The 20,099-nt window shown below is 37.1% G+C and overlaps 1 protein-coding gene across 9 annotated transcripts in view; it reads right to left on the bottom strand.

Moving 5' to 3' along the window:
* Window positions 1-20,099, bottom strand: part of ATRX (ATRX chromatin remodeler) — an 85,088-nt gene that overhangs the window by 56,882 nt on the left and 8,107 nt on the right. For 2 of the 9 annotated variants that reach the window (XM_082770734.1, XM_082770733.1), the window contains exons 1-9: window positions 18,853-18,874; window positions 17,863-18,033; window positions 14,731-14,786; window positions 13,323-13,375; window positions 11,535-11,659; window positions 10,151-10,270; window positions 6,528-6,637; window positions 4,397-4,464; window positions 596-3,513 (exon numbers count right to left, since the gene is read on the bottom strand). In XM_082770734.1, coding sequence (XP_082626860.1) covers window positions 596-3,513; window positions 4,397-4,464; window positions 6,528-6,637; window positions 10,151-10,270; window positions 11,535-11,659; window positions 13,323-13,375; window positions 14,731-14,786; window positions 17,863-18,033; window positions 18,853-18,859 — 3,628 coding nt within the window. In that variant the 5' untranslated portion in view covers window positions 18,860-18,874. Of the gene's footprint in view, window positions 1-595; window positions 3,514-4,396; window positions 4,465-6,527; window positions 6,638-10,150; window positions 10,271-11,534; window positions 11,660-13,322; window positions 13,376-14,730; window positions 14,787-15,420; window positions 15,602-16,017; window positions 16,150-17,862; window positions 18,034-18,852; window positions 18,941-20,099 lie in introns of those variants that run through there. The other 7 variants (XM_082770738.1, XM_082770737.1, XM_082770735.1 and 4 more) reach the window with 7 other exon arrangements.

The raw sequence follows: 20,099 nt of genomic DNA on the forward strand, positions 1-20,099 counted from the left end.
CCGAAAGACATTAGACATCGGTGAAGAAGCAGTTTATCTTGGCAGGACAAAAACAATTCTTACTATTCAATCTGCTATGAAAACATTAATTGGTGACACTTCTGTGAACAGGTGCTCTAATGCCCCATGGGTCTCATCAGGAACAATCGACGTGATTTTAAGACGTACACTCTATTACCGCAAGTTTGAGTCATCTCCACTGCATAACCAAGTGTCACTGCAGTTCAACACATACCTACTTGCTTAAAACTAGCTTCTGCTGAACTGTACTGAGGCAACCAGAGAACAGACAGGCTTTTGAAAGCCATGCGGCAAGGAAATACCTGCTGGGATAAGACTATGATTACAGCTTCTCAAGTCTCTCCACTTCCTAAAGATTTCCCCTGACGTCCTTTACTCCAGAAGCAACAAACAACACAATAAATTGTAATGGTGCTTCTAAAATCAGCATCAGAAAACCTAACTGGCTACAAACTTTTCAATGTTTGCTTGCTTTTGAGTATTTTCACTGCTAGATGAGTAAAACATTACCCAACTCTTACAATTTCCTCCATTCATATGCTAATAATAGGCGTAAATGAAAATCTTTGCACACCTGATGACTGACAAAATCCTGTGCCAGCAGACAGCATTAAATTTTCAGTCACTGGCATAATTTTCTGCTCATCACTGCTTCCATCACCTGTGGAATTCTGCTCATCATTTTCTTCCTTATCAGATGAGGATGAAGAAGTGACAACAACCTTTTTTGACACTTTCTTTTTCTCTTTTAAGTTATTCTTTTTACTTTCTTTCACTGACCCTCTTTTAACCTTTTTCTTATTGCCTTCATAAGACTCCTCATCAGAAGAGGATGAGTCATTCTGTTCTTTTTTGGTGATTTTCTTTTTGTGACTTATTTTTTTCTTTTCTTTAGTTTCACTTTGTTTTTTATTCCGCACAGCATCTTCAGAAGAACTCTCCTCTTTCAGAGGAGATTTCTCAGCATCGGAAGACAAATCAATCTGTTCTCTTTTCGATCCCCTCTCTCTTAAATTCCTCCTTTTCTTTTCTTTAGCCATTGTTTCATTTTTAGTTTTGTCATTTTCAGAAGAATTGCAACTGCCTTTCTCTGGGGACGACTTTTCAACATCAGAAGAGGAATCATCATGTTCTTTCTTGAAGCTTTTCTTCTTCAAATTTTCAGATTTCTTCTCTTTTCTTTCTAATCTTTTTTTGTTCTTGAATTTCTCTTTTGGAGAATCCAAATTCTGTTCTTTCTTTGCATGTTTCTCAGCACTCTCTGAAGAGGAATCTTCCTGTGCCTTTTTTTTCTTCAAATCCTTATTTTTCTTAACTTCACTTGGCTTTACACCTTTAGGAGAGCTCTCCTCTTTCTCAAGTAAAGACTTCTCCACATCAGAAGACTCATCTTGCTTTCCCTTTACAGCTTTTTCTTCCAAGTCTGTGTTTACCTCTTCCTTAGCATCTGACCCGACACTAATTTTTTTATCTTCAGAAGAATGATTAATCTCCTTCTCTGGGGATGACTTTTCAGCAGCAGCATCTTCAGATTTACCTCTCTGTTTCTTCAGATTTGTCTTTCTTTTGCTAACTTTCTTCCTCTGCTCTTCCTCAGAGGAATCATAACTGTCGTCTTTTCTGGAGTATTTTTTCTTAGCTTTTTTTGCAGACTCAATTTTACTCAAGCTTTTTATCTCTTTTTCTAACTCAGAATCATAGTTTGAAGAATCTGAATAGTTCTGTCGTTTCTTTTTTGCAGCAGCAGAATTTTTGGCAGATTTGCCCCTTTTAGCATCTAAATCTGAACCAGAACTGGAACTTTTTCTTTTTCGCTTTCCATTTTCATCCTTTACTGGTTCTTTCTTCAGAACATTGGAAGGCTTCTGATCATTTGCTAGTGCTTCGCTATTGCTATCAATATCCGAAGAACTGCGACTCATCATAGCTACTTCTTTAAGAACAGCTGGCATCTCATCAGAATCTGAGCTATTATCTAGTATATTTGGCTTTTTTGATTTAGAAAGCTTATTAGGCTTAGGACCATCAACAGTACTGTCAGAAGAGTTTCTTTTATCTTTTTTCCTCCTCGGTTGTTTTGATGATTTTCTCTTACGTTTTTCATTACACGTGTCATTGCTATCTTCTTCCGAATTTGACGTTAAAGGATTCATGTCTGTTTGGCGCCTCAGAGGCGTGGTCTTCACACGGGGTGATCTCCTGAGATCAGATTCCTCTGCAAGTGAAACGGTTTCATTCTCTGTGGAACGTTCACTGCCAGCATTATGATTTTGTTTTACAGAGTCACAGTTTTCTTTTGCAGGTACTGCATCAACATTCTTACTTCCCTTCTCGAGACTGCTGTTTTCATCTTTAACTGAAGACTCCGAAAGGGAAACAGGAGTCAGTTTTACAATCAGTTCCTTTGATCCCTTAGCCGAAGCTTTTAACTTAGATCCACTTTTGGTATCTTTCAAAGGAGCGTTCGATTTCATATTTGAGTTTAGAGTCTCGTGATCTGTTCCTGCATTTCCACTGCCTTGCTCATCCGCTGTAGTCTGAATTTCCATGGCAGATTCTAGAGTCTCAAAAATATCTTCAGGAACGGATGAGGGAACAGACACTATATCCATGTCTAAAGCCTCTGTACTATTAGGTTCATACTGAGGTTCTTCATTTCTGCCAGACTTTTTCTCTTCACCAGTTGCACGTTTGTTATCTGTTTGTTCCATTGTTGGAACACTTTGATCCATTGGCTCATTGTCAGGCTGTTCTGATGCAACTTTTTCCTTCTTCTTTACAGTGTCATCCTCTTCTAATGCTGCATGTTCCTTTCCTTCATCTTTCTTCACCTCATTTTTTTCTGATCTAACATCAGTTTTTTTCTCTTTGGTATTTTTCTCTTTGATTTTAATATCCAATGCTTGAATCTCCAGGTTCAGACCTTCTTCTAGTGCCAGATGACATTTTTTGATGTCACCCAGCACAGATTTAAAAGCTTTTAGCTGACGAAGCTGCACGGCTGGGCTTATTTCTAAATTTTCTGCAGCCTTTTTCAAAAAGCTTACAAAGCTAGAATTCATATTTGCTGTAGTCTCAACCAGTTTTTTTGTTTTTTTAAGCATGTCTTTTGGCACCATTAGTGCTTTATAAGAGTAAGTCAGTGAACCTGAATATGAATCATCTAGTTTTTTTTCTTCACCATTGCAATTTGAATTATTTCTCTTTGGAGAAAATTTGACTGTGTGGTCATATATTTTACTTTTTTCACTTTCCACCTTGATCTTTTTTTTGTTTTGCTGCAGTAACTGTTCCAAGTTTTCAAAGACACTGTCACAAGCAGTGACCAAGTCCAATAGAGGCTCTGGATGGCAAATATAGCAGTGCCACTGATTATTTTCATCCAGTATGGTTGATAGCTCCTTTCGACCCAGGTTGCGCAAAATGCACTTTTTACAGAAGGCGTTATGGCAAAAGTCACAGCAAATCAAGTTTCCACCTTCAGCACACCACCTGAAACAAGACATTAGAAATATGAAAGTCTTATCTCCACATAATCAAGGCCACATATTTGAGAAGTTTGCATATTTTTCACTATTTGATAATGAATCTACACTTTAAAAATTCAGGTGATAAACATTAAGAAAAGCATGACTGAAAAGCATTTAACTGAATTAGAAAGTCAGAATATTGAGGTGTTCAACCAACAGTTCAAAAAGCTGAAAGGGCCAGAAATATCCAAACACTTTCAGCACTCATCTTAATCGCAAAACCAAAACTAATTAAATTTGATTTTCCATGTTTCTTATGAGAATTAAGAAAGTCTTTCTCTTCTGTTTTAGAGCAAAATAATCAGCTTAAATCTTTTTCTAGGCTTAGCTGGTATATTACTAGTGCACATACACAGCAAAAAAAAAATCACCTACATATAGATTGCATGGTCTTCAACCAAGACCTGAGAAGTGACTGATATGAAAGCTACCGAGCAGCACAAACTGCGCAATTTTCACTGGATTACTCATTTAAATGTTTGGCAGGTAGACAATAAAAATACTTTATATCAAAAGTGGGAGATGCATCTGGAAAAATAAAGTTACTGTGTCTCACAAGGCTTCAAATGTCATATTTTATCCCCAGCTTTGAACTGACGTATTTGTATGTTAGATGTTATTTAGTTAAAAATGTGTTGTCTTGCAAGTGTTTACTACTATATTTCTTTATAAAATGTTTTCTTGTTCATTATTAAAAGAAACAGTGAAATATTTACAAAAACCCTCTTGGTAAGAAACAACTGTTAATTAAAGCTCTTTTGTACTAGTCTTTATTCAATAATTTCATTAATGCAAGAGAAAGAAAACACGAACTGGTGGTGTTTATTCAGGTTCTATATACCTACCTACACTGTTCATCCATTCCATCTGAATCACGGCTTATGTCATCACTCATGTAATACTTGTAGCAAGTCTACAACGAAAGACAGAACAAGGAATTTTTCATTCAATCTCAAATGCACTCCAGTAAGCCATATGATTTCAACATGCACTAGGAGCAGACCATTAAAAGCACCAACTGAAAGGTATTCAGCATTCTACCCCTTAATGTTTATTATTAATCTAAAAAGAAAAAAGAATCATAGGTACAACAGGTCCTAAATCATCACTTATTTAGATAGCTCCAAGTTTATTTGAAAGTTATGTAACAGGCTTTTGTTTGATGACTGCATATTTGCATATTCTAGAACATGAACTGAATGTTTGTCTTCAAATTTAGGAAAGATTTTCTGCCTACATTCTAGGGACATCAACAACACAGTAAAGAAAACCATGTCTCCCTGATACACTTAATCCTACATAAATTAGTTTTCAGCTCTATGTTATTTATTCAGCAATCCCATACGATTTTAAATAAAAAAGTCTTCAGTATTCATCCCGATGTTAACATCGAAGGCTTCAATTTCCAGGTGCAGATAGCATTTTAATTAAAAAACTGGTAACAAGAGGAAAATAATACACGCAACTCAGCTAGCAGTAGCAGTGGCTTCAGGTGCTGAAGTTTTTAAACCAAATTTTCAAATCAGTTTCCAATCATTGCTAAAGGAAGTTCTCCTAAACTTGAAGGTCTACTTATACTTCTGGGATTAATACAAGCTATCAGCTAAATTCTGCCCTTACACCCAGTGAATTCAGAATCCAGAAGAGACTTCCACCTGAAGTGATCTGGAATACAGAGTTATAAACCACCCGAACACCAAGAAAAGCCAACAATATAAGCTGATGTTTAGACTCTCAGCAGTATACTTAAAGTCAAAGGAAAACATTCTCTGAAATAAAACTGGAAAGTCTAGGGCTTTTTACCTAAGCAGGAGGAAAGAATACATGGAAGACAGAATATGCAGGTCAGGGACTTCCATTCCCCTCTCACACATTAACGTATGGCCATGCTCAGTTAAGAAAAGATACAGAAAATTTGTGGGAAACAACAAATGACATCATTACTTAGCAGAACGCAGTCAGGAGCTGTTAGGGAACCCAACAACCTAAACAAGTTTCAAAACTGAACTGGATACTTGCACGTATCACACGAACATGTACAGTTACATATCAATGATTCTCAAGTCTTGGAAAGAGTTAGGACTCTAATGGAGATTGAAAACAGTCATCCTGAAAGCTAATTTGCCTGAAGCACGCTTTATAAAAGAAACAAGCCAGAATAAGTAGAAGAAATGAGCCAGAATATTAGACTATATGGACACGTCTGAGACAGTAAGTCAGCCAAATGCCTAACATAATTTGGGATCTGGGGGAGAAGCAGGAGAGAAGGGGAACGCTAAATATGCACAAATCTATCTCTGTATCTTCAGAGTTATCTTTATAAATACAGAATCTCTACAGATACAGAGATATGTAACAGAGAGATCTCTGTCTCCTTGAAAATCCAAAGGTAGGTCTCTGCAACAGGAGGCAAAGCCAGTTCCTTCCTCCCCTGCTCCTCATCTCTTGCATTGCTGGCAACTTACAACCCAACTGAAGCCACCATCAGCTATGTAGCTGAAGACCCAGATGTTATCTTAGGGCTAGAGACTAGATAATTGTTACAGAGGTTGCCATAAATTATGACAGTCCTGAGTCTGTATGTCAGTGAAACTGAGACGGCTTTGAAGCTAGCTTTCTACTTGTTGCTCTGATGGTGTTTTACATACAGTGTGCTTTACCAGGAGATCCAGAATCCAATCTGTTCTTATAATACACGTAGCAGAAATTTCAGACAGACTATTTAACATCACTAATACTCTAGTCTTAAAACTGTAAAAATAACTTACAAAGAAATCACAATGAGTTTAACTGAGGTATACAAAAATATTTTTTGTTGCTTTCTGCTTTAGTTTCCTTAATTATAACAGCTGATGACTGAAAGGTTTTTATGCTAAAAACCAAGAACTACTCCCACAAAAATCCCACCCAAATCGACTTATATGACATTTCAAACAAAAACAAACAGTACAAACTGTAGAACTGTTTACCACATACCTTACAAATAAGAACTTTCAGTGTAGGATGTCTATAGATTGAATCCTTTTGAAAATGGTTCACCTGTTGCCCACAAGCTGTACAGCTTACAATTCCATGTAGTCCTTCCTCTATAGAGAGGATTATAAACCACACATTAATTCTTTTTATTAATTTTTTAAAAGAAATCTGTATATCTATTTCATTTTCTTACAGTATGTTGGCCTGTTACGTTCTTTACCACCCAGTGTCAGAGAGATGTTTCTGCACTGCTCACCAGTTAAAGATTGGAAGAATTTTCCTCTAATTATTATACTCCACTTGGGATCAAAACACATCTTTTCCTTTGGGAGATCCAATTTGAATTAACTGGTCATCTCCTGAGATCACACCTAAATATGCAAGTCATCACTAAAAATCTTTCAAAGCCCTGATATCCTGTATAACCTTCCTCTTTTAGTCTTTAAATGGAATTTTATGAACACGGTTTGTATTACGATGGTTCTTTCACACACAGCTTTAGTTTCTCAGTGAAAAAGACTGGAAACCATTACAGAAGGTATATGTAATGCTTTTAAATAATGTCTGAAAAATCCTCTTTCAGTTTTGTTCCCTTCTTGATTTCTTGTTTTTAAAGTACGCTTTTGCTGTAACACGTACGTTCTCAACATCTTGCTGACTGTTCTCTTAGTTCTGTACCACTCTGGTGCCACGTATACATTTGGTCAAGAAACCATCTCTATGTTAATCCCTCAGCTCACTTCTAAAGGCAGTGAACTTAGGGTTGGAAGGCTTGCTCTCTGCCAGGCTATTAAACCAACTAATTAATACTGTAAGATATGAGACTCTTTTCTTTTCAGCAGCAATGATGCTTCCAAGGAGGAAAATCATTTGAGCATGCTTATACATTAAATTAATATGCTGTCAAAAACTTAATTTGGGATCAAGTAGACAGAGGTTTGATACAGGCTTAACTGTGACTTGCCATTTGCTGTCATGTTCAGTAAGTAGTACAAGGAAATTGCCTCAAATATTTAACTTCATGGTTCTAGTCTGAGTACAGACTATCAATAAAAAAATAACTACTACACAGAGTAAGAACCAAGCACCAACAGAACAATGTTAAGGAACTGAGTGGACATATACACAATACAAGCTACTAGCTATTAGCTCCTGAAGCACAATCTCAAATAGACTACAGTTCAGTGAGAACAGCTAATACATCCTTACAATTCAGTGAAAATACCAGGTCTGAAATTATGAATGCAAAATGTGTTGATTTTAACTTCAATGCATGCAATCACACATGTACTGCAGAGCTTGTAGATTTTCAAAACATCCCATATGACCTCAAAAGCTCAAGTGCCTGTTCCAAATGCTGCACTGTCCTTACTGGGTGTAAGAAATGGAGGGAGAACAAACTATTTGCTATCAAGTCCCAAGCCACTTCCACCTTCTCTACAAATTTGAGGGGATAAAATACTGCCTTCTTCCTAAAATCTGCAAGTTAGCACTAGAAAAAAAAAAAAAAAAAGATATTTTTGAGGCAAACCTTTGTAAACCATATTACTACTACAAATGATAGAGGTCCGAAGAAATGAAGTAACTATTTATTCATTAATACTAAGAAACTACTTAAAAAAAAACATTCCTAACTAGTTTGTTAGGAATTCCTAACGAGTTTGTTAGTAAAAACACAACCATAACCGTGCTGCAGACACAGAAGTTGCAAATAAGGACTGACACAATGCCTTTAAAGAGTGCTGGGTAAGACCATTTGGATGCTACAAAGGCAAGAGAGTTCCGTTACTACTGACATTTCTAACATAAAAAGGACACGTAACTCCTAATGAAAAGGTTTTTTTTGCAGACTGCATCTACACAAAGATGCACTGGCTTTTTTTCTTTTTAATTTTTTTTGTTCTTGTTTACTTACTCATGCTGTGCATAGAATTCAGGATGTCAAGCAGCTGGGACTACATGCTTGCCTGCTTAAATCCATAAATGATTGATCTTGCATGTGCACAGGCCAGGCACCTCACTGTGGCAGCAAGAGAGAGGCAGAGGGCCACGTCCTTTAACTAGGCCTGCTGCATGCAGCAGGTGCAGAATAAATGGATCAACACTATCTTTTCTGCACAACTGTTTAGACACATTCCTAATCCAGCTGTTCTTGAGGTAGGCTGTAGCCACAACTCTCTCCTGGTTACTCTTCCTGTTCTGGAAATGGGGACAACTAAGGAGAAGGCACTACCTATTCCATTTCATTCAAAGTCAACAGGAGCTTAACACATATATGGGAGAGCTTTAAAAATAAATCAGACAAAGATTACCAGCAGTGACACAAATACAGCTGAGTTTGCCCTGGGTAAAGGCATGGTCTATAACTCTTACTATTCCTTCCAAAATAATTGTCTTCTGCAAGGCACCAACACATAAGTAACCAGTCCACATACAGAAACGAGGGCCCTCAAATTCTCTAGGGTCTGAAAACTAAAGCTGGAAGGGCAAGTTATGAACTGTCCTGAGGACACGCACACAGTCCACAAAGCTCAAGCAGAAGTCCTAGCTTTCTGATATTATAGCCCTGAAGATTTCAGTTGGACCTCTTGTAAACTGTTAAACACAAACGTAAAAAGTATTTCCCTACATGCTAAGTAGGATGTCTTCCATTAATACCACCGAACTCTCAAAGACAAATAACTTAGAGAAAGCATTAGTGCTCAAAATGTGATCAAACACATGCTTGTGTATGCACAAGCAAATTTCCTCGCAGTTGTGTTTTACTTCTCATCAACCACATATGATAGAAATAACACTTATAAAATTACAGTAACTTTAAAAGAGAGTATCTCAAATGACACAATGGGAAAAGTTAGGGTCCTGGGTACTGCTGCTGGTGTGTGAACTAAGGTACTGCTAGGAGTATTAAAGAAAATACCTGATTTCTTATTGGCTAGTTTGTACGTAACTCCCTCCTCACCCCCTTAAGTTTTGGAAAAATATGAGAGAGAGGAATTTGTTATCCTTACAAGCTACCTAACTTCTCCTGAGTTTTAGTAGAGGTTATGAAAAACCAAGCTAGCAAAGCAGCTTCTCCAAAATAATCTTTAGAAGGGCACACCAATGGGGAATCTCCCCCAAGTTTAAAAAATAGACAAGAGAAAGCCTTTGAATTCTCTCAGAGGCTTCAGCTTTCTTGTTAGCTCACTGATTGGTAGCTATGTCTATACGTGCCCCTGCTCAAACACAATCATTTTCTTGGTGAGTCAGTGACCATCCCCTTACCAATGCTGTTCCAACAGAATTCCTTAAAAAAGGAACCATTAACACCTGCTTGCAAGCAAGCAACTGTTCTCAATACAAAGCAAGAAGGGTCCATATGGAGTACCTAATGATGCATCCTATAGCTACTGAAAATAAGAAGTGTAATGAGAACTAATCTTAGCTTTCACTGCTGCATTGCAGGGGCAGCAATGGAGGCTAATTTCAGCCAGCTAGAATCCTTAATGAACAAAAAGCCAGAAGAGTGGAGGTATTTTTAGGATAATTTATTAGAAATATGAACAATTTTTAGATGTACCAAATGTGGTCATAAGCAGCAATTTAAACCCGTTTTAATAAATGTTTTAAATTGTATTTACCTCCACGCTTTTTGGGAGCTTCGGGTTTCATTTTAACGGTATTTCTGCTTCTAAATTCAGGCCCTTTAAAATCATCTTTGTCTTCATTCAGCACTGGCTCAGGCTGTACAACCACTGTACCTAGAATAATTCCATTTAGAAATTGGAAACCATTACACATCCAAATGAAGTGCAAGAGTCTTGTTTAAATAAATGCCAACATAGTATCTTTAAAAAAAAGTGCAATTTGTTGACAGTTTCAAATGCACAGGTGTTCACAGCACAAAAAAATTAAACACCACACACTGCAAACTGTGTCCATTTTGTAACTGTAGGACAAAAGCCAAAGGCTATGAGGAGCAAGTTGTATGCTCTCTGTCCTGGTGGGATATGTGCAGAAGTGGATTATCAAACTGCTGGGAATTTATCAGTACAGGAATTTGCAGTGCAATGCTGCAACTGAAGAGCTTGGGTTGGGTCACTTAAATCTAGTAGAAGCCTAAAAGTAACTACTCTTCTCTCTCTCTTCCCCCTTCTATCCGGTTTCCCTCATCTTAATTTATTTCAGCATGAAATAAATAAAAGAACAATGGAATAAAACCTTTTTTCATCCTAGTAAAATTTAGAAAATCACTTTTTATTTAAACAAAGACCAGTAATAATCAAAATTATGTGAATTAAAAAACATCTTTCCTACTTAGAGCTCAGTTTTAATACTTTTGGTGTGAGGACACTGGAAATAATTCAACATTCTGAAAAAAAGTAATTTTCAAGTGACTGTTTTAATGACTGCTACTCATGGAGTAAAACAGTAGCAGTCCCTCCAATGTTTCCTGTAACTTTCAGAGGTAAGAAATGGAGAATAATCAAAATCACACTATAGTTAAGAAGAACAGGATGTAAAGCTTATAGTAACAACTATTTAAAAGGTTGCTTAAAAATAGATTTAATAATTAAATTTTTCCCCCCACATTCACTTTTACTTCTTTTGATCTATTTCTCCTCCAAAGACAGAACAGTAAAATAAGTAAGACTTGCAAGTGACAGAGTTTGAGACTTCTACCCAAGAACAGAAATATTTTCTCTGCTATATGGTGGTTTCGTACACATGGCCATAGACATCTGAAATTAAGCCATCAGCACATCCTGGCATATCCACATATTACAGGATGCTGGGTTCAAAATTAAAGGTGCTTGGAAACAGGACTTCGTCTTCTAAGTGTTTGTGCAGGGGTCGGGCAGGGAGGTGTGCACGTGTATGTGAATGTGAATGTTTATACATAAAAGCCAACAGGACCTAGAAGAGGTATTTTACTAATACTTGTGCGTTCTAATTAAATATTTACACTGCATCATAATCTTCGCTAATTTGCTGAATTCAGATACAAAGAAAGACATGAACTACCTTTAGGCAAGCTTTTCATATCAACATCATTTTCTGAGTTTTCATTTGAATTATCTTCATTTACAGTCTCATCTAAGATTTGTTCATCATCTGATCCAACGTATTTTGTCACAATTGTAGGTTTCCTGCACAGACAGAAAAAAAAAACATGCTGTGACAAACAGTACATCCTGTGATACAGGTAAACCTAATTGGGGAAACCTCTATTTTAATTCATTTAAAGCACAAGGGGGGATGCTCTGAGTTATTACAGTAAGTAAGCTTTACAGTAATTTTCTTATTAGGACAAGGAACTCTTCCCTCCTATGCAAAATAAAAAGATACACTAATAAAGGATTTTTGTTTCACATTATTTGCTGTATGGTTTTGTGGTCATATCAAGGTTTCACATGCTTTTAAAAAGGTATACAGGAAGTCACATTTTTATAAATAAAAAAAAAAAAAAAAAGCCAGAATGAAACCCAAGTGGATGTCTACTCAGAAATGTTATACATGGTTCTAAGTTTAAGAGGCAGCCCGAAGAGAACACACAGATATTAGCAAATGACAAAAAGCAGCTTGGCAGAAGAGACACTAGCAATGAAATAAAGGAAATGCAGAAAGAAATTAAAAAGCTGACTGTTGAATATAGAGATCAGTCTCCAGAATTTCACACAAAAGTAACTCAGAACTAACACCTTAACGTGAAGGAATACACGATGTCAGGGCAGGGAAAAAAAATAGTTTAATTTCAATAATTGTCAGTAATACCTAGGTATTACTGAAGGTAACAAAGACTACTTAGGTCAGTGCAGGATGCTGGTTTTTTCAGTATCAGGCACAGCGTGGTAAGTACATGAGGGACACTACATTTAACGATAGACAGGAAGCAAAAACAAAACTGCCAAAATTATATAAACAAAAAAGTTTATCAGGAGACTGCATTCAGAAGATGAGGGAGAAATTAAAATCAAATATGAAACCACATTTGCAAATACAGAATCAAGCCAAATACAAAAAGGAAGAATGAAGAGTGTTATTTAATTCCAGCAAATATGATACAATAAACAAACTTTGATAAATACGAGACTGAAAAGAGATATATACCGCTTAAGAGCAGTAAGAAGGAAGATGCTCAAATTGTGCACTTAGAAGAGCTCACCTATCTACACAGCATAGTAGAATAATAAAAAAAATCATGAAGGACATAACCTGAATGAGCATCAGCTGAGAGTAAAAATGAGGAGTTCTATTAGAATAAGCCTGCTGTTATTTAGGTCACATATAATTTGTCTTCTTCAAACTGCAAACAGTTAACTCCATACTTTTTTTTTTTACTTTTTTTTTTTATAACAAAGAGCAAAAAGGGATTATGCAGAAATGCAGCAAATGACAGCTGCTGCACAGGACAAGTTATTAGCACATTTTGATTCTACAGTCTCTTAATAAGGTACATGAAGCTTTTTTTCTGTATGCCCTAGCTTACTTTTTTGGGAGAATCCCATGTGTTGAAAGAGCAAGAGTAAAGTAATTGTATAAGCACCTTTGTCCCAAAGAGCCCGAAGCTGCAGGATAATCTTGTCATCTCATTATAAATAAATAAAAAAAATAGCTTTATGATCTTAGCTTCTTGACCTTGAAAGACTATTGGAATTGTAAATGTGCTACAAGGCATTTGTTTTACCAGAACTCTGTTAACTTAGTGGACCTAAAGTGGTATACACCAAAAGCATCTGGTATAGTACAAAGACTTGGCAATACTTCCATAGGACTAAAAGTAATTTATTTCCTTTTCTTTTCCGAACCAACCTTTTTGAACGTGATGATCCTAAGGACTTCATTCTTTCTGAAGAGCTGCTGCCCTAAAAAGAAGAAAAAAAAAAAGTCACTGCATTGTGACCATGACACCTGTCAACAGAACAAGCTTCCTACATTAACTCAAACACCACCAAAACATCTCAGAAGTCTCCGGCTCTTACAAAATAAAATAAATCAACAGAAGCAATAATAAGAAGTGACACAATTTCAATAGTCAAGCCAGTTCAGTTAACCAAAACCCACAGATTTAGTTTAAGCAGACTTAAGACTCCAAGGAGTCGTAATTCCTTTACAAACATGTTTTAAAATAGATGTCACCAAACTCTAAGTCACTAATCTAATGCCCACAAACCTCACTAACCATCTATCTTGAGAGAAATTAAGAGAGAGTGCTGCTGTAAATTAAATTGAGACATTCACAGAAATAAACTGCACATCTCAAGCACTCTCTCCATGAAACTGAGGGAATTTTGCCCTTGTAATTGTCAGCTCCCACCAATGTGCTGTAAGTTCTCAGCTTTCTGGAGCAGGGAAAAGAACAGGTCAGATAAATGACCATTCGGAATCACAAACAGGTCTGGGGCCTCTGAGTCTGTGCATCTTCGCCGCAACGGTAACTCTTCCGCGATTAGTGCACAGAAGAATGGTCTAACTCACCTCACAGTGTAAAACAACACTGAGCACACACACCTCTCTGTCTCTGTACTGCTGCACACTTTCACTTTTTATAAAAGTCACTGGGATTCCTCACAGCACCTCAGTGCTGCAGTAGCTTACACAGCTCTGTGAGCATCTATTGTTATCTCAGTAATATGGTGCGAGTGTAAACAAGGGAGACCAATTCTTTTAAGCAAAAATTAAATAGGAGCCTGTTTACAAGCAAATCAAAGAACAGAATTAAGGAGAAAAATAATAACTGTATTTCTTTAAAAAGAAGTCACTTTGCAATACACTCAGTCTGAATAAATTAACAACACTGTGTTTCCTAGCAAAAATGCAGTTGCACACTTTAGGTAAGCATAAGTTAACTCTCTGAAGTGCATTAGAGACATTTTACCCAGGAATTATTGTACATCAGAAAAAAACAGAGAAATCATCCAAGTAAACCTGTGTATTTCAATAATTTAAAGAAGGGGATGAGGGAGAAGCAAGATGGCTTGCATATGCCTAAATCACATCATCATTCAGAATTTTAAATTTACTTTTGAACCCATTCTATAATATTTTACAACTAAAGTTTCTATTCAGCAGACAGAATGTTTTCTGCATACGATTCTGACAACGGTTCTTTAAGCATTTATTGTAAACAGCAACCAAGTGAACTCTGTTCCCTACACACCCACACCATTCATTCTGTACTAGTCATACAACTGAAATTCAAAACCATTTTTATTCCTACCTCTTCTCTGTTGTTCTCCATTGATGTTGGACTACTCTCAGGTTCTCTACTTTTACCTACAGAGATAAAGGAAAGAAATCCACTGAAACGCAAGAAATATTAGCAGTTCTTCACATTGCATCTCATAGCATTGTTTATATTTCATCGGTGTAAATACAGATGACTGTGTAACTTTCACAGAACTTTGCACAACAGCAAAACACAGCTGACTGCATGGCATAAATCTCACAGAAACCATACAGAATTACTTTCAGTTTTTTAAGTTGCTGCTGGGCTGAAAGAGAGCCTTCCCATTGCTGAAGAAATGAGAGTGCAGCTGTATATGCAAGGATAATAGAGTCAGTGTATTTAAAAAAAAAAAAAAAAAAAACTCTAAGTATTTTTCTTACATGTTTTGACATTAAAAACACCATTTTAACTCTAGGATCATGGAACTGCACACAAAAATCAGTGTATGATAGAGAATTCTCATTTCTTGATCTTAGTACCTGTGGAATATAAAACCTAAAGACAGGTAACTTATGACTACCTGTTCCATGCACCCGTCCTGGTGATGGAGGGGAGTTCAGTGATTTAACGATACTCATACACAGTTGCTCAAAAACATAGCAATAGCACTATTTTAATAGATGCACTACTAAAAAACATGCAAATATAGTGATAGTGTATTAAAAGGATGAGTATCGTTACCTTTTGTGATAATAGAATGAGACTGCTGGTATTGCAACTTACTATTTCCTGATCCTTTACTCTTGGGGGAAAACTAAAACTATAGTATTTTATATTAAATAAATAAATAGAAAATTGCATGCTGAGTATTTGACTTTGGCTAAAATGTACCCAAACAATTTAGCCTAAATTATCCGGCCATTTCTGCATGCAAAGCTGGAGAGGGGAATCAAAACAGATAAACAAAGCTTCTGCCCCCACCCCCTTTCAATACATAAAATCTCCTGTACGGAATAGTAGTGGCTTTCCCCCATTTTGAGGGGAGAACCTGAAATCTGGCAGAAGGGTTCCATTTCCTTTGGAGATGGGACCCTGCCTCACTTCTACTTTTGACCAGTTTTGCCCAAGTACTAAATCTATTGAAGATAACCCAGTTTGTATATGCTTAGTACAGGTTTCTTCGATTCTGGTAGATAAAGCCTGCGGATTCTGCCTTCTGGCTGCCCATGCGCTGTTCCCGAAAGCAACTGAACATGCTCCCTCATCTCAGCTTCTACATGCGCCATCCCCGCATTATGACCGAGCATGCTGCATCCCCTCCCAGCTCCTAGCGCTGACCAAACTGCACATGCTCCATCCACTCCAGGGCTAGGGGAGCACAGGATTTCCCCTGTGACTGCTGCTCCAGGGCCGGTCACTTGAAACAAGAGCAGGAAGTCAGTCTCTCCTACGCTCTCAGTGATCCTCCTGCTGGCACCCACGCAATGTAGAGGGAGACATCCGATTCGAATGCAGAGAGGATAAAGAAACATTATTAAGGCTGTAAAATCAAGTGCTCAAAAATTAAGAAAAGCCAGAATCAGGGTCTTATCAGTGTAATTTCACTTATCGCTCCTACAACCTAAGCATCACAGTACAGTTAACTCCACAGCAGTGCACAAGATCAAGTGCTCAACGAGCAACCGTTTCATATTTCAATTGAGCTGTGTTCAATTGACCTGTGTGCGTGGCAAGGACGTGCTCCAGCTTCCTCGAGCCACAGCTAACCATCTTCATCTTTATCATCACCTCTCTCCTTACAACACCCCAGTTAATAAGTCATATATCCTCCAAATTCTGGAACACTATGAGATCCCTGACTATAAACAACTGATCTGGCCCCAGTCTTGTCCAGTATTTACACGGGATAGGCATTCTGTGGTAAAACATATATATATATATATAGTGTAGTTCCTAGAGACATTAAAATTACGCACAGAAAGCTGGGAGGGGAAGTAACTTTGCACAGTTAATTCTGGCATTTCCTAATATTTAATTCTTGACTTTTCAACTTTAATATGTTCTCTTTTTAAAGAATAAAATCTCAAAAACAACACTGAAGCATGTCTGCTTTTAATTAGTCAGCGTACCTCTGTCTCAAAGTAAATGTGTATTTTGAGGCAAGTATCCAAATTTTACTTCATAACCACAGTGGATAAAGGCAGAAGATTTCTTTCAAAACAGTATGCTCCACAGCTAAATCTCACTTGGAAATATGTACATCTCCGCCAGTTTAATTTATTATTCTGTTTAAGAAGTTATTCGTGGGACACTTTCTCCAGTGTTAACATTTAATCGGACGTTGACACAAGGCAGATAGCACCACATGGCAGTAGACTCTCAAGATGAAACACTGAATGAAAAGCCGCACACACGGGTTTATTACTTGTGACAACAGTTTGAAAATAAACTCCACAGCACGGCCAACACACTCGCATTCTCCTGTGCCCTATCATTTCAGCACAACTTTTAGCTCATGGAACAGCAGAGTCTGAAAAGGTGTATACCTGTACCCAGTCCCAGTTAAATTTGGAAACAAACTGTACTTGGTACTGTTATGAAATAGTTTCACTTTTTTTTTTTTAATGACTGTAACTAAAATAAAACGTTTACAATTTGTTACTGATTTCCAACTAGGAAGTAAAAATTTCTAACACCAAATCTGACATACTACAGCACTCTGTTGGTTTTGTTTGTTTGTTTTCTAATGCTTCCAGACTAAATGTAAAAGTAGTTTTTAAGTAATTACAGAAGCATAACCTTAAGAACTTCTTCCTCAACTAGATGGATGGCAAAAGCTTTACTTAAGCAGAAGAAATAAAATACTGCCCTTAAACCTTGAGGAAAACTGACCATGGAATCCCTACCACAGCAAACACATGCATGTTTGCTTTCTCAGGTTTCACAGAAGGTAGAATACACCACCAGTATCAGCTCTATTCACAGTGAGAAAACATTCATAACTGAAAGAAATATTGCATCAAAGGCTAGACGTATTTATCAAGATGTCGCCACTTCATTAAATCACATTAGGACTTGGCATAATTGCCCCAGGAAAGTGTGATATAATGAAATCACAACACAAAGCTCTTTGACTTCAGAATCATGTGTATGTTCAAACTGAAAACAAAAGTGTCTTTTTACCTATGGTTTTGTTTTTAGATAACGCTGGAGGAGAATTTGCGTCCTCAGATTCTTCCGATGAGTGAGCCAAGAAGTCATGGAGTTTCTGCACCAATGTATTCAACTTGCTTTCACTGTCAAAACACAAGTAGAACTTGAAGTTAGCTACAGATCTTACGCTAGTCAGCAAGCCTGAAAGAAGAAAAGGGAAGTCCCGATTAATACATACCTACAGGAGAAACACAATTATCACCCAAACATTTGGTTCCACAAGGGGAATATCAAAGAAAATTTTAAAAAGACGTAGTTTTATTAAACATTGTGTTTAAAAAAAAACACCACCACACAAACACATAGGTGCAGCCTTTTTGACAAAGTACTAAGGACGTGTTAACAGAAACAAGAAATATATTTTAAACTGTTTTAAGCTAGACAAAAGTGACTTAAAAAATTCAAGGAAATCTGAGTTGCAATGCTACTGTGACGTGAACATAGTGGAAAAACTAATTTAAGATTCTACTTTGTAAGGAGAATCTAAGGCAGTACGAAGCTGAACAGGTAAAAAAAAAAATAAAATGTTGACTTCATTATTTAAAAAGTAATAATCTCCGGGGATATAAAACTCTACAAATAACAGCTTTTTTTTTTTTTTTAATCTACAATGTAAATAACAGGTACACTAAGTGTGACGAATCTACATGCTTACACAAACCTTATAATAAATCAACCTCACACATTTACACACACACACTGTATCCTATACTAGTTCTGCTGAAAACCAACCAGGTACGATCAGATCATGCCATGATCTTTGTGTACCAGTATTCGTAATTAATTTATACAGTCTACTACCCTGGGAATGCTCACAAGGCAGTTTCAGATACCAGGAACCAGTAGCCACGTATCTCTACTCAGTAGAGAGTAAGAGTAGTATTTGTAGTAAATTATTTGTAGTAAAAAGGCCCCACTTTTCCCCTATGTTTCCTCATGATGAGCACTTTATTCCCTCACATTTCATGGTGCTTATTTCAGACTTTTTTTCCACCCACAGCTTCTACAACCTCCCGAGACAAGTCTGTTTTTCTAACAGCAAGTCCCAGAGCAGGGCCAAGGACAGCCAGCCCCCAGACCACCGCTATCAGAAGTCACCACTCTCGGCTGCTTGGCTCTGCTTCCCTCCCAGCCGCTATCAATTCTCCGAAATCTGCCAGCCGATATGTCTGAGTCATCATCCCTTATCTGCTATTAGATACGGCTTCCCAAACTGCTGAGCTGCACTATCTGCTTCATAAGTTAACCCAGTTAAAGGACAGAGGCTTCTCTTCACTGTTTTCTAATCTCCTCATTATTTCCAAAACAGTCTTCTGATAGTACGAGGAAATAAGATTTTCTGTCGCCGTTCTACAGTTTGTGGGATCTTTTGAATATTTATCAGAAACTCAATCCTCTCACCTTTAGCATCTCTACTGTTTTTCTGAACCCATCAATAAATTTATTAACTCCTGACTCTCAAATTAACTCCTACTGCTACGGAAAATCACCCATTTCATAAAAAATAAGCATGCAGGTGAGAGATCCCTTGAGCAACATGTAGAGGGCATCATCATATTAATTCAAGTAACTACTTAAAACAGTGAAAAGTAACTGTTTGTACAACAGCATTAGGCATCCATCTTTAAAAAAAAATCGTTTAAAATGATTTTCTGAAGGACTCAAAACAAAATTGCATTTTGTCATGAGAAGATTTTTGTGAATGAGGACAGTTTTCTTTTGAGACTGTGATTTTGGACCACATGCCATCAATCGCTCAAGCAACTCTGGAAGACAGTACCAAAGCCTGGGTTATTCTTAAGTGCATCTTAAAATTGGTCTCTCCGTCTGTCTAAAAGTCTTCGGCTCTTACTACCAGATTGATGCTGCTATGCAACTGCCAGCCCTGGGACCTGTGCTTCCCTTCTTGTCACAGATGGAGGGCACACCTGGAAAACACTGCAGAAGATGACAGTGGTACGCACACTTCAGCTTTCAGAGACTGCATGCTCTTCAGAAAGGAGCTTAAATGGTGATTTGTCCACAGGAAGTTTTAAAAAATGGAAGAGTTGCTCAGGATTATTTGACAGTAGAAGCATGTAAAGAAATTTTATTTTCTTTCTAGGTGAAGAATTAATGCATATAAAGAAAGGCAACACAAAGTTAGTCCTTGGCACTAATAAAAAAAAAAAACATGTGGAATATAGTTTATAAAGCATGTGCTCTTT

This window comes from Aythya marila (genome assembly GCF_965140915.1).
Source record: "Aythya marila genome assembly, chromosome: 13".
Lineage (NCBI taxonomy): Eukaryota > Metazoa > Chordata > Aves > Anseriformes > Anatidae > Aythya > Aythya marila.